General features: G+C 45.3%; 2 protein-coding genes across 2 annotated transcripts in view; both read left to right on the top strand.

Annotated features, from left to right (window-relative positions):
* Positions 1 to 7,824, top strand: part of LOC311105423 (delta and Notch-like epidermal growth factor-related receptor) — a 60,678-nt gene extending 52,854 nt beyond the window's left edge. Inside the window, exons 9-13 of the mRNA XM_084147574.1 lie at positions 4,397 to 4,519; positions 5,020 to 5,133; positions 5,367 to 5,498; positions 5,649 to 5,895; positions 6,472 to 7,824. Of these exons, the coding sequence (XP_084003700.1) occupies positions 4,397 to 4,519; positions 5,020 to 5,133; positions 5,367 to 5,498; positions 5,649 to 5,895; positions 6,472 to 6,583 (728 nt within the window). The 3' untranslated portion in view covers positions 6,584 to 7,824. The remainder of the gene's footprint in view (positions 1 to 4,396; positions 4,520 to 5,019; positions 5,134 to 5,366; positions 5,499 to 5,648; positions 5,896 to 6,471) is intronic.
* A 6,271-nt stretch (positions 7,825 to 14,095) lies between these two features.
* The window catches only part of LOC311105602 (PTB-containing, cubilin and LRP1-interacting protein-like), a 42,222-nt gene continuing 40,995 nt past the window's right edge, over positions 14,096 to 15,322 (top strand). Inside the window, exon 1 of the mRNA XM_084147796.1 lies at positions 14,096 to 14,226. Coding sequence (XP_084003922.1) covers positions 14,197 to 14,226 — 30 coding nt within the window. The 5' untranslated portion in view covers positions 14,096 to 14,196. The remainder of the gene's footprint in view (positions 14,227 to 15,322) is intronic.

Consider the following 15,322-nt stretch of genomic DNA (forward strand, 5'->3'; position numbering starts at 1 on the left):
GTCCCTGCCGCTGAAAAACATCCCCACAGCATGATGCTACCACCATGCTTCACCGTAGGGATGGTGTTAGGTTTCCTCCAGATGTGACGCTTGGCATTCAGGCCAAAGAGTTCAATCTTGGTTTCATCAGACCAGAGAATCTTGTTTCTCATGGTCTGAGAGTCCTTTAGGTGCCTTTTGGCAAACTCCAAGCGGGCTGTCATGTGCCTTTTACTGAGGAGTGGCTTCCGTCTGGCCACTCTACCATAAAGGCCTGATTGGTGGAGTGCTTCAGAGATGGTTGTCCTTCTGGAAGGTTCTCCCATCTCCACAGAGAGGTTCCGGAAGACCTGCTGGAATAGTGCCTCAGCGACCTGGAGAGCGGTAGGTTGACCAGAGAGAGGGATGAAACGGCAGGATTTAGAGAATCTGTCAACAACAACCATAATGGTGGTAAAACCATCAGAAAGGGGGAGATCAGTTACGAAGTCTGTGGACAAGGCCGCTGAGGCACGGGAAGGGGAAGTAGTTTCCCTGCTGGAGCGTCCCAGGGAGATTTGGATTGGGCACATACGGATGGCCATCACGATGAGTGCGTCCAAGGATAGGTTGTCATCCTGACACGCCAACTCCGTCTGGACCTCGTTGCGCAGTCCTCTCCGGAATAGAGTGTGGAGCGCCGGCTCATTCCATCCGCTGGAGACTGCTACAGTCCGAAAGGTGAAGGCGTACTCCACAGCGATCTGGGCACCCTGCCCCCCTCTCTCTTGCTCACCTCCCTCTCTGCCCTCTGGAGAATGGTCGAAGACCACCCTGAACAGAGCCATGAACCTCTCATAGGAACCCAGCTTCTCCTCTCCTCTCTCCCAGACGGCCGTAGCCCACTCCAACGCCCACCCGGTCAGCAGGGAAATTACCGTGGCAACCTTGGACCTCTCGGTGGTGGGGGCTCCCGTCTGATGGGCAAAATAAAGGGAGCACTGGAGTAGGAAGCCACGGCATTTCGATGGAGTACTGTCATACTTCTCCGGAAGGGACAGTCAGGCGTCGCTGTCCTGGGCGGACGGCTGGGTAGGCTGGGGGACTGGCTCACTGTGACGACCCGTGGTAGGAGGCCCTCTGATAGGGGTATGGAGAGCCTCGCCTCGCTGGGTGTGTCGAGGCGGTAGAGAACGCGGAGGACCTCCTCCATGGCCGTACCCAGTTGCGCCAGCTGATCGTGGTGTTGGTGGAGTGTTCCTTGACCGTCTGGAAATGTGTTTTATCCTCTGCTGCTTCCATATTGCGTATTGTATTCTGTAACGAAATACGCCGGGAGTCAGGAAGCAGGTGCAGAAGGTGAGTTTAATAATGAAACGATGCAGATGAACAGAACATGAGAAGCGTACAGAACGTGAGAGAAAACAATACTACCTAGTGACTGCTGTCTACTGATGGCTAAATAAAGGGGGAGTAATTAAAGAGACAATGATGACCAGGTGTGCGTATTGATGGGGCGCAGGTGTGAGTAATGATGGGGCGTAGGTAATGATTGTTGCCAGGGCCGGTGGTTAGTAGACTGGCGAAGTCGAGCGCTGGAGAGAGGGAGCGGGAGCGGGAGTAGGCGTGACAAATCCATTTTAGAATAAGGCTGTAACTTAACAAAATGTGGAAAAAGTGAAGGGGTCTGAATACTTTCCGAATGCACTGTACAGCATCATAAATTAGCATTGTTACTACTCATCATTCCACAACCCATTCCCCACCCCAGTGATATAATTGATGCAGACACACAGTCGGTAATACGGTGACCATGACTGACGTGTCATTACAGGCTCATTGATCATGCCACTGGTTTTTGTGGTTCCATGCTCAGATTAATGGTGTGGAATCATGACAAATCATTATCCCTTATTCAGCAATTACCCAGCGGTGTAACCAGACCTGAGTTCAAATAGTATTCGAAATCATTTCAATTACTTTAGCTGGACTTGATTGCGCTTGCCTGGTACAAGGGAACCAATAGAATAGTCGCAAAATTGCAAACCCCACCCATTTGGCACTCCAGGCAGGCTAAACAAATGGTAGTAATATTGGAAAGATTTAAAATAGTATTTGAACCCAGGTCTGAGTGTGACTGCAGGACCCTATCAATAGAACCATCAACACAGTGTGACAGGCTGCTCCCCCTCCCTATCAGTCTGTCCTAGAGTTCCCTTTATATATCTTTCTTTCTTGCAGTTACATTTTGATTTAATTTGCAATCTTAGGTTGGGCGGGGAGTGAGATACACTCTAAATTAGTAATGGCTGTTTTACATTTTTTACAGAAACAACCCAATTCCACCATTTTAGATCACTTCACTTAAAATAGTTCCTTTGGTGACCAGACTATCGATTCAGACTGTCCTCTATTGTCCTCTGTAGCCAGGTACTTCTCACCGTGTTCATACTCTTATTAGTATATTCTTGTCTCATAATATTGCATTATGTTATTTGTTCTCTCATAGAAACAACCTCAGACCTTGCATTGGTACAGTATGTTCCTGTCACGCCCTGGCTCTGGGGACTCGTGTATGTTGAGCCAGGGTGTTAGTTTCTTTTTGTAGTGTCTATGTTTCGTTTTCTATGTTCTGTTCTAGGTTATGTGTTTCTATGTTGGCCGGGGTGGTTCTCAATCAGAGGCAACGAGAATCAGCTGTTGCTTGTTGTCTCTGATTGGGAACCATACTTAGGCAGCCTTTTGTGCACTTGTGATTCGTGGGATCTTGTTCCGTGTAGGTTTGTGCTTTGTTAACCGAGGACGTCACGTATCGTTTGTTGTGTTATTGTGTTGCTAAGTACTCTATTAAAGAAGATGTACGCATATCACGCTGCGCCTTGGTCCACTCATTATAACGATCGTGACAGTTCCTTCCCATGTACTGTATACTGACAGTATATTCACACATAATATCTATTTTCACCTTTCACTCTAACCTATTCTCTGTTACTCTCCATTGCTCTTCATCTCTTTCTCTCTGTCCTCCTCTCTTCTCTCTCTTTATTTCTCTTTCCTCACCTCATTTCCCTCTCCCCCTCCTCTGTCATCTGGTTGCCATGGTGACTGATTTTTATTAGGATCTCTTTTTATTAAGTGAGACAGGTGCTTTTCACTTCCTTCCAGACCATTGTATGTCTGCAGCCGTTGTCTGTCTACACAAGTTGGGCAGATGATGCCGTCCAATCACACATCTCCGTTCAGACAGCCCGCTTCTAATGGGAATGATGTGATTGGTGATTCGCAATCAGCATTCCAGATGATACGCTTAACACTCCACACCCAGACTCCACACACACACATGCAAGAAGGGACACACGCAACCAAAACACACGCACACACACACACGCAACCAAAACACACGCACACACATACACACATACAAACACACACACAAACGCAAACACACACACACACATACACAGACAGACACACACATCAGACTCGTTTAGGGAAATAATTGACCTTTTCTCCTGTTCATCAATATGCCAGCTGGTGTCTGCGTCCTCTACAAGGAGAGGAGGCTGTGAGGGAGCTGATATATACTCTAGTGGATCCTAGGCTCCCTGTATCCATATCAGACAGAGGAGAGTCAGACTAGCCAGAGGAAATGGGTCTGGGAGTCTGGGAAAGGCACTTGACATTTCACTGGCTTTTTATGAGAACCTCTGTGATTTATCAAGGCTTACTTTGTATGTAAATGTTTCTTCTCATGGTAAACGACAAACACATGAACACACCAGCAGACAGCCAGACACACACAGCCCGACACACACTCACACACACATTACACATACAGACATGTCTATACTCAGTACAATAGCTTCTGCTTGTAAGCTCTGAAGAAAGAACACAATGTCCTACATCAACTCTGAGATTCTGTTAATCACTGTGTTCTGACCTTGGGCTCATACTGCTTCTCTTTTATAGGAAAAAACATCAAGACCCACAGTTCTCAGTCCCAGTGCAAACCTGCCACCCAGTGGCAACTAGAGTGTACTGCATTTAATAGACCACTAACAGTCACGGCTGAATCTAGGCTTTATCGATGTAACCATAGAATTACATCTAGAATTAATTTAATAGGATGTCTGTGGATATAACATCCACAAGGTTTTGTCATAGTCATGTAGGGAAACAAATGCATTGACTTGTTCCGTCTAAGTGATAATCTCTATGTAGAAATAAAGGCACATTAAACTACTTTTAACTCACCCTTTAAAACCATCTCATAAAAAATATGATATGTGCTGAGGAGTGTACCACCGTGATCTTCTCGTTAGTGATATCTAAATGTAATCATTACTTTAACTGTCATCTAATATTATGATCAAAGACAGTGTGACTTAATGTGTGTGTGGTGTGTGTGGTGTGTGTGGTGTGTGTGTGTGTCTCCCAGGGTACCATGGTCTGTACTGTGAGGAGGAATACAACGAGTGTCTGTCAGCCCCCTGCCAGAACTACGCTACCTGCAGAGACCTCATCAATGCTTACGAATGTGTCTGCACTCCTCAGTATGAAGGTAGGTGTGTGTGTGTGTTGATTTTCATCCAATGTGACTGACAACTCAACGGGGACACTTTTACATATGTTATCCTGGGGTGGGCTTGTGTGATGATGCTGATACTGCAATATGTATGCTAATTCAATGAGTTTATACAACCTGTATCACAAATGTATCCATAAAAGGGATTGTATGTTGTCTACAGTATGTATTTGTGTAGTAGATTGCGAGAAAGTGTGCTGTGTTGGTGTAAACTGTCATATGTAAAGCAGACCTGGATTCAAATACTAGTTGTAATCATTTCAGATACTTATGCTGTGCTTGATTGAGCTTGTCTGTTGCAATGGAACCAATAGAAAAGTCCCAAAAGTGCAAACACAGCCCCCCTGGCACTCCAGACAGGCTTAAGCAAATGCTTAAAGAGTTTGGAATATTTCCAATGGTATTTGAACCCAGGTCTGTAGAGCGTACTGTGTGAGTGTCATTAACGGGCCATATGTGTGTGTGTCCCTGTGCAGGCAGACACTGTGAGATCTACACGGATCCTTGTCTGACGGCTCACTGTCAGAATGGTGGACGCTGTGAGAGTGTGGGCCTCAACGCCACCTGTGTCTGCCCACCTGGTTACCTGGGTGAGGATTTCAACTCTGTATGTGTGTGTTTTGTGTGTGCGTGCGTGCATGCGTCTGTGTGTGAATACATGTCTGTCACCCAGTCTATCATAATGGGCCTTGGGGACACAGGCTGTTCTGACTAGGGAGCAAACCCCCTCTGAACCTTTTGGAAATATAACTGTACCCGATGTTCCAGTTAAACATAATCCCCCCTACCCCCCCCCCCCCCCCCCCCCTACCGGTTCTCTCAGGGGAGGCCTGTGAGGTTGATGTAAACGAGTGTGAGAGCCACCCCTGTCATCACGGAGGAACCTGCATCGACCAATCAAATGCTTACACCTGCCACTGCCCCCCAGGCTGGATAGGGGCCAGCTGTGAGATACGTAAGTACATTACCCAGAATCCCCTGTTTGAAGGAGTAAATTATGAAATATAATTACATGCACATGCCTTTCTTATGTTATTCATAACTGTCTGTCTGTCTGTCTGTCTGTCTCTCTGTCTCTCTCTCTCTCTCTCTCTCTCTCTCTCAGACTTGCAGTGGAAGACGGCCCACCCCGAGGACACCCTGACCAACATGCCGCGTCACTCCCTCTACATCATCATCGGCGCCCTGTGCGTGGCCTTCGTCCTCATGCTCATCATCCTCATCGTGGGCATCTGCCGCATCAGCCGCATCGAGTACCAGGGCTCGTCTCGCCATGCCTACCAGGAGTTTTACAACTGCCGCAGCATCGACAGCGAGTTCAGCAACGCCATCGCCTCCATCCGCCACGCCAGGTGAGACGGCACAAATCTCTCTGAACCAGTCACACCTCAGGGTAGACTTGCTTACTATAAGTATATAAGTGCCAGAACATTGTTGATATTTAATGTATTCATTTGATTCAGCCATTAGAAACACCTCCTGTTATAGCTTTACTGTTCACCGGAAGAGAAAGACCCATTCAAGTTTCAAGTTTTTAATGTCACATGCACAAGTACAGTGCAATGCCTTTCTTACAAACTCAAAACCCAACAATGCAATAATCAATAACAATGTAATACTAGAAAAAACACGAGATAAAGGCCCATTCCGGTAGATTTCAGGCCAAACTGGGAAGGTTGCCAGCACTAGGGTATACTCACCTGTAATACACTGTGGGGAAATGTGTAATACCTCTCTTACAACATCATATTCATATTACTCTGTTTGTAACATGTAACATCTCTTTTATAACACTACACTCACCTGTCACCTGTATTTCATTCTCAACCTAACAACTCTACACTTGAAACATTAAGAACTGTCTTGCAGGTAGCTAGCTGTCCTACCTGAAGTGATGTTCCATTTATGTGTTTTCTTCCTTCTCTCAGATTTGGGAAGAAGTCCCGGCCGGCCATGTACGACGCCGCACCCATCTCCTACGAGGACTACAGCCCTGATGACAAGCCCCTGGTCACTCTGATCAAAACAAAAGATTTGTAGAAAACACACCCACACACAGTATCACACATCACCTGTTCACACATACAACTGCACATGTTCGGATGTGCACCAATACACACAAACTCAGTCAATGCAGACCATTTAGTATTTCTGTAGATACAAATTTACAAAATAAATGTGAACAAAACAATAGTTCTGCGGGAAGAAAAATACAAATCTGGAATTTGATAAATCTATTTTACGGTTGGAATATCCATAAAGATACTGTAGCATAAGAGCGTACCTTGCATAATTTTAGTAGGTGTTGGGTGACATTGCCATGTTGGTTGCTTCTTCTCTCCAGTAGAATGTGACTACATTACCCAGGATGCCATTGGGGTCCTAGAGGGGGCGGTTCCTGACATCCCCCACCAACCCATGAGCTCAGTTTAAAGTGTAGATTCAGCAGAGGCTGCTGATAGGAGTTCTTACAGGTGTGGTAGAAATAGGTGCACTTGTCATAGTGCAGTACGATATATATATCTTTCTATATTAAAAATCTGCAGTAGGTTGCCTTACTTGGTGCATGGGTAGATTCGATGGTTTCTGCATAATTTTGAAACCCTCCGTACATTGTGGTTGATTTACTGTATCTTTGCCAGGTTTGTGCCAAAATCGTCTCCTTCTTCAGGCGACAACGTGTGGTAGAGGTAGAACACGTATAAAACCACTTTGGGGGAAGCTTTAAAACAGTGTTTAAAAAAAACATTGGTTATCATGTTTTTGTTATTTACATGCAAGTTCTGTACAAATAAAGGAGGAGTAATAATTGTATTCACAGTGTTGTATGGTTTCCCTATTATGAGGACAGTGTTTTTCGCAGGAGTGGTCGGAGTAGCCAGTGGGCGGGTCTTGTGTGGAGGATGACTGACAGGTGGGGTGGGCGGGTCTTGTGTGGATGATTGACAGGTGGGGTTTAGCTGGTGGGTCTGCTCCAGTAATATATGTGCTTCTGTGTCCCAGGTATAGGTGTCTCTCTCTGTCTGTGTGCGGTTGTGTTGTTCCACTCAGGGTCAACCCCTGGGTGCATTGGTTTTTGGGCGCTGGATGGGCGGCACATTTTAGACCATTCCATTGGTTCTTTAGTGAAATCTCCGCCCCCCCCGGAGCATCGAGTGAGCTCTCCACTTGACTGAATTTTGGCCTACTAGGGTCATTGTCCTTTTTTAAATGAGAAGAACCACATTATTATTATCTATGTTCAATGATGTAACAATAAAGGTTTAAGTGAACACAAACCCAGCTGGTGTCTCGTGTGAGTTCCGTGGTGTTTGTACTTATTATTACACCAGAGGTCTATTTGTGTCTAGGAAAACATTTGACTCACAGGATTCTGTTGACTGAATGGAAATGTACTATGACAAGACTTGATCATTGTAATTCACGTGTATAAACATGCATTTAATATGTAAAACCTCAGCTCATTGACTCACTCATCCCGTCACGCCGGCTGGAGCATTGGGCAGCAACAAAGGATCTCCACTTCCTGCCGTCTTTGGCCATCTTCTCCATTGTGCTCCAGCTCTACTGGTGTTGCTGGTTCTCAGTCTTCACTCTTCATTGTTCTCCATGTCCAATGGACAGCTAACCTTGGAATGGAATCTGCATTTATTCTTAGAACATGTCCAATCCAGCTCCAGCAGCGTCTCTTGAGTATTGTGACCAAAACGTCAGCAAGTAGATCTCCATACTCTTGAAATGGGAAAATAATACTGAAGTCGCAAAGATTAATTATCACAACCTGACATGAGAAGTGGGTTTGGATAACCTCCAAAGCAGAAAGCTAAGTACTCTTTTTGGAGAAAGCACAAGGCAAAGTGAAAGACTTCGCCTCACTTACAGTTGAAGTCGGAAGTTTACATACACCTTAGCCAAATACATTTAAACTCAGTTTTTCACAATTCCTGACATTTAATCCTAGTAGCAATTCCGTGTCTTAGGTCAGTTAGGATCACCACTTTATTTTAAGAATGTGAAATGTCAGAATAATAGTAGAGAGAATGATTTATTTCAGCTTTTATTTCTTTCATCACATTTTCAGTGGGTCAGAAGTTTACATATACTCAATTAGTATTTGGTAGCATTGCCTTTACATTGTTTAACTTGGGTCAAACGTTTCGGGTAGCCTTCCACAAGCTTCCCACAATAAGTTGGGTGAATTTTGGCCCATTCCTCCTGACAGAGCTGGTGTAACTGAGTCAGGTTTGTAGGCCTCCTTGCTCGCACACACTTTTTCAGTTCTGCCCACACATTTTCTATAGGATTGAGGTCAGGGCTTTGTGATGGCCACTCCAATACCTTGACTTTGTTGTCCTTAAGCCATTTTGCCACAACTTTGGAAGTATGTTTGGGGTCATTGTCCATTTGGAAGACCCATTTGCGACCAAGCTTTAACTTCCTGACTGATGTCTTGAGATGTTGCTTCAATATATCCACATAATTTTCCTTCCTTATGATGCCATCTATTTTGTGAAGTGCACCAGTCCCTCCTGCAGCAAAGCACCCCCACAGCATGATGCTGCCACCCCCGTGCTTCACGGTTGGGATGGTGTTCTTCGGCTTGCAAGTCCCCCTTTTTTCCTCCAAACATAACGATGGTCATTATGGGAAAACAGTTCTATTTTTGTCAGACCAGAGGACATTTCTCCAAAAAGTACGATCTTTGTCCCCATGTGCAGTTGCAAACCATAGTCTGGCTTTTTTATGGCGGTTTTGGAGCGTGGCTTCTTCCTTGCTGAGCGGCCTTTCAGGTAATGTCGATATAGGACTCGTTTTACTGTGGATATAGATACTTTTGTACCCGTTTCCTCCAGCATCTTCACAAGGTCCTTTGCTGTTGTTCTGGGATTGATTTGCACTTTTCGCACCAAAGTACGTTCATCTCTAGGAGACAAAACACATCTCCTTCCTGAGCGGTATGATGGCTGCGTGGTCCCATGGTGTTTATACTTGCGTATTTTTGTTTGTACAGATGAGCGTGGTACCTTCAGGCATTTGGAATTTGCTCCCAAGGATGAACCAGACATTTTTTCCTGAGGTCTTGGCTGATTTCTTTTGATTTTCCTATGATGTCAAGCAAAGAGGCACTGAGTTTGAAGGTAGGCCTTGAAATACATCCACATGTACACCTTCAATTGACTCAAAGGATGTCAATTAGCCTATCAGAAGCTTCTAAAGCCATGACATCATTTTCTGGAATTTTCCAAGCTGTTTAAAGGCACAGTCAACTTAGTGTATGTAAACTTCTGACCCACTGGAATTGTGATACAGTGAATTATAAGTGAAATAATCTGTCTGTAAACAATTGTTGGAAAAATTACTTGTGTCATGCACAAAGTAGATGTCCTAACCGACTTGCCAAAACTATAGTTTGTTAACAAGAAATTTGTGGAGCGGTTGAAAAATGCGTTTTAAACTTCCCACATCAACTGTAGACTAGTGCGTGAAAACCAACTCAAAATTCTATCATATCAATATTGTGCATTTCACAACTCCTGAAAACATGATCAATCTTATCAATTGAAGGAAAAACAGGTAAACACCAGAGGTTTTGTAAGCACTGGCGTTATCTAGCATCAAGCCACCAAAAGAAATGCTAAACACAAGAGACACTATATGACCTCAACAACACTGGCCAGCCAGTTTTCAGAATGAGGAGTGTCCATAGACTCAGCACCCACTACCATAGGACAATGTGCAAAATGTTTCCACCAATAGATAGTCCCTCCATGCCCTGCTGCCCCAGACAACATGTCAGCAGTGAGAAATACCCACAGAAATGTAGCTACGGCTGGCCATGCTGTCCACCTGGCTACCACTACCCCGGCCACCAGCTTTGCACCCTCCGCTATAACTTGCCGATGCCCCCCCCCCCCCCCCCCCCTTCTCCTTCACACAAATTCAGACAGCTGATGTTCTGAAAGAGCTGCAACATCTGGACCCCTACAAATCATCTGGGCTAGACAATCTGGACTCTTTCTTTCTAAAATTAGCCGCCGAAATTGTCGCAATCCCTATTACTAGCCTGTTCAACCTCTCTTTCGTAATGTCTGAGATCCCCAGAGATTGGAAAGCTGCCGCGGTCATCCCCCTCTTCAAAGGGGGTGACACTCTAGATCCAAACCGTTACAGACCTATATCTATCCTGCCCTTCAAAAGTTTTTGAAAGCCAAGTTAACAAACAGATCACCAACCATTTAGAATCCCACCGTACCTTCTCCGCTATGCAATCCGGTTTCCGAGCTGGTCATGGGTGCACCTCAGCCACGCTCAAGGTCCTAAACGATATTATAACCGCGATCGATAATAGACAGTACTGTGCAGCCGTCTTCATTGACCTGGCCAAGGCTTTCGACTCTGTCAACCACCACATTCTTATTGGCAGAGTAAATAGCCTTAGTTTCTCAAATGACTGCCTCGTCTGGTTCACCAACTACTTCTCAGATAGATAGAGTTCAATGTGTCAAATCGGAGGGCCTGTTGTCTGGATCTATGGCAGTCTCTATGGGGGTGCCACAGGGTTCAATTCTCGGGCCGACTCTTTTCTCTGTGTATATCAATGATGTCGCTCTTGCTGCTGGTGACTCTCAGATCCACCTCTGTATACATCTGGCCCGTCATTGGACACTGTGTTAACAAACCTCCAAACGAGCTTCAATGCCATAAAACACTCCTTCCGTAGCCTCCAACTGCTCTTAAACACTAGTAAAACTAAATGCATGCTCTTCAATCGAACGCTGCTGGCACCTGCCCACCCGACTAGAATCACTACTCTCAGCGGATCTGACCTAGAGTATGTGGACAACTACAAATACCTAGGTGTCTGGTTAGACTGTAAACTCTCCTTCCAGACTCACATTAAGCCTCTCCAATCCAAAGTTAAATCTAGAATCGGCTTCCTATTTCGCAACAAAGCCTCCTTCACTCATGCTGCCAAACATGCCCTCGTAAAACTGACTATCCTACCGATCCTTGACTTCGGCGATGTCATTTACAAAATAGCCTCCAGCACTCTACTCAGCAAATTGGATGTAGTCTATCACAGTGCCATCCGTTTTGTCACCAAAGCCCCATATACTACCCACCACTATAACCTGTACGCTCTTGTTGGCTGGTCCTCACTACATATTCGTCGCCAAACCCACGGGCTCCAGGTCATCTATAAATCACTCCTAGGCAAATCCACGCCTTATCTTAGCTCATTGGTCACCATAGAAACACCCACCCGTAGTATGCGCTCCAGCAGGTATTTCTCACTGGTCATCCCCAAAGCCAACACCTCCTTTGGCCGCCATTCCTTCCAGTTCTCTGCTGCCAATGACTGGAACGAACTGCAAAAATCTCTTAAGATGGAGACTCTTATCTCCCTCACTAACTTTAAGCATCAGTTGTCAGAGCACCTTACCGATCACTGCACATGTACACAGCCCATCTGAAATTAGCCCACCCAACTACCTCATCCCCATATTGTTATTTATTTTGCTCATTTGCACCCCAATATCTCTATTTGCACATCATCTCTTGCACATCTATCCTTCCAGTGTTAATACTAAATTGTAATTATTTTGCACTATGGCCTCTTTATTGCCTTACCTCCATAACTTGCTACATTTGCACACACTGTATATATATATTTTTTTGTATTTTTGACTTTATGTTTTGTTTACCCCATATGTAACTCTGTGTTGTTGTTTTTATCGCACTGCTTTGGCCAGGTCGCAGTTGTAAATGAGAACTTGTTCTCAACTGGCTTACCTGGTTAAATAAAGGTGAAATAAAAAATAAAAAATAAATATAAGGATTCTTGTTAGCCCTGTGTGCAGCCTTGGTGACCTCCTGCTTGATCCAGATGTTCCCAGAGTAAACATCTGTAAATACAGGCTGGCTGTGATGTCATCTCGTCACTCACCGCACCTACACACACACACACACACACACACACACACACACACACATATACAAACATACTTTACATGTACGTGCATGGACACACACGCACAAACACACACAGACAGACAGACAGACAGACAGATACACATAATTTTTTTTACATTTTAGTCATTTAGCAGACGCTCTTATCCCGAGCGACTTACAGTAATGAGTGCATACATTTTATACTTTTTCTCTCCTTACTGGTCCCCCGTGGGAATCAAACCCACAACCCTGGCATTGCAAGCGCCATGCTCTACCAACTGAGTCACATGGGACCCCTCATTACGTTATCTCTGTGCATTCAAATTGCCATCAATAAAATACAATTGTGTCCGTAGCTTATAATAATAATATGCCATTTAGCAGACGCTTTTATCCAAAGCGACTTACAGTCATGCGTGCATACATTTTTGTGTATGGGTGGTCCCGGGGATCGAACCCACTACCTTGGCGTTACAAGCGCCGTGCTCTACCAGCTGAGCTACAGAGGACCATTATGCCTGCCCATACCATAACCCTACCGCCACCATGGGGCACTCTGTTCACAATATTGACATCAGCAAACCGCTCGCCCACATGATGCCATCAGTCATCTTCCCGGCACAGTTGAAATAGTGATTAATCCGTGAAGAAACTTCTCCATCGTGCCAGTGGCCATCGAAGGTGAAAATGTGCCCACTGAAGTCGTTTATGATGCCAAACTGCAGTCAGGTCAAGACCCTGGTGAGGATGATGAGCATGCAGATGAGCTTCCCTTAGACTGTTTGAGCAGAAATTATTCGGTTGTGCAAGCCCACAGTTTCATCAGCTGTCCAGGTGGCTGGTCTCATACACAAGTGAAGAAGCCTGATGTGGAGGTCCTGGGCTGGTCTGGTAACACGTGATCTGCTGTTGTGAGGCCGGGAGGATGTACGGCCAAATTCTAAAACGACATTGGTTCTTCTCTGTGTAGCCCAGCTCACATCTGCTCGTTCTCGGCGCTTGCTTCTCCTGTTCTGCAATCTGGAGAAAACAGACAGTTTATTGATGAGTTTCACCCTACACTGCAGTCTGAGTGGGGGGCCTTTGTTGACCTCTACCCACTTCCCCCTTTCCATGACCTCCAGGGTCACAGGCACTGTTTGGCCTCTGTAGGGGTCCATTGGTGGGCACAGCTCCTATAAACTGAGTCACGGCCAGATCTGACTGAGCCACTTCACTGGAGCCAGAAGGCTGGAATGTGTCTGTTGTTAAAACAGGGTCTTTAGAAGTGGCCATCAACCATCAAAACCATGACTGTTTGGGCAAACCATAACACAACACAGCAATTAGTAAACCAAGCTGTGGAGTAACATTGACCAAAATTGTTTAAAATAATGGCAATATTTTTATGTTAGCCTTTAATATGCAGTCAATTGAATTATTTTGCGACATTCCAGGAGGAAAGTTTGAGTGTCTGTAAAAAATGGTTCTCTGGCTGACTATAGGGCCTGTCCTTCCTTGAAGCTGTCGCTACCGCCCTCTGCAGACCAGTCTCGGAACTGCTCGCAGGCGGAGCTTCATCATGCTTCATTGGAATTCACTGTCTGTTTTCTCCAGATTGCAGAACAGGAGAAGCAAGCGCCGAGAACAAGCAGATGTGAGCTGGACTACGCAGAGAAGAACCAGCTGCAGTAGAGACGGAAACCTTTGATTATACTAAAATGTGGCAGCCAGCGACAGAGCGATTGCAGGTATGGATTGATTAGTATTCCTGACCAGCGCATATTTAGGGATATTTGGCTGACTGTCAGATGTTTAACGGTATGAAAACCCATCGTGCATATAAACCTGGTCTCTGTGCTTTGATGTGTTTTTTTTGCTCAGATGCAAAACACAAACGCTTCTCCGGATGGTTTGTGTGTTTCAGTCCTATCAAGGATTGTTTTATTACGCAGGTGACCGCCTGCGCGATGGTATGCTCGTTTTTCTGAATTCAAACCCTCTCTTTCGTGTTGCCTCCTCCCTCCCCCGAGTAACCCCATTGCCCAACTAGTTATAGGCTACGTTGTGTCTCGGTCATACACGTTACGCAAGCCTGCCAATGTTACAGTGTAAGCTATAGGTTTATCAGACTCCTGAAACTCTGCTGGAATATGGCCTTCCATTTTTCATCATGAAAAATGTATAACATCTACTTGCTGGACCCCATGTCTGTCAAGCAGTTTTTTAGTTTTAGTAATGTTGCAGAGGCCATGGATCACCCTATAGCAGGGATCATCAACTAGATTCAGCCGCGGGCATTGAAAGGATGGTCAGCGGACCAGAACATAAATGCAAAATAATTTGTAGACTGAAAATTGACAGCAAACAGATAATATATGACTAAAACATAATAATTTCAAACCTTGCTTATATTTGTAAACGATCACATACAGTGCATTCGGGAAGTATTCAGACCCCTTCGCTTTTTCCACATTTGTACGTTCAATCTTGGTTTCATCTGACCAGAGAATCTTGTTTCTCATGGTCAGAAACTCCAAGTGAGCTGTCATGTGCCTTTTACTGAGGAGTGGCTTCCATCTGGCCACTACCATAAAGGCCTGAATGGTGAAGTGCTGCAGAGATGGTTGTCCTTCTGGAAGGTTCTCTCATCTCCACAGAGGAACCCTGGAGCTCTGCCAGAGTGACCATCCTGTTTTTGGTCACCTCCCTGACCAAGTCCCTTCTCCCCTGATTGCTCAGTTTGGCCGGGCTGCCAGCTCTAGGAAGAGTCTTAGTGTTTCCAAACTTCTTCCATTTAAGAATGATGGAGGCCACTGTGTTATTGGCGCCCTTCAATGCTGCAGA

Source organism: Coregonus lavaretus (genome assembly GCF_964263955.1).
Source record: "Coregonus lavaretus genome assembly, chromosome: 30".
Classification (NCBI taxonomy): Eukaryota; Metazoa; Chordata; class Actinopteri; order Salmoniformes; family Salmonidae; genus Coregonus; species Coregonus lavaretus.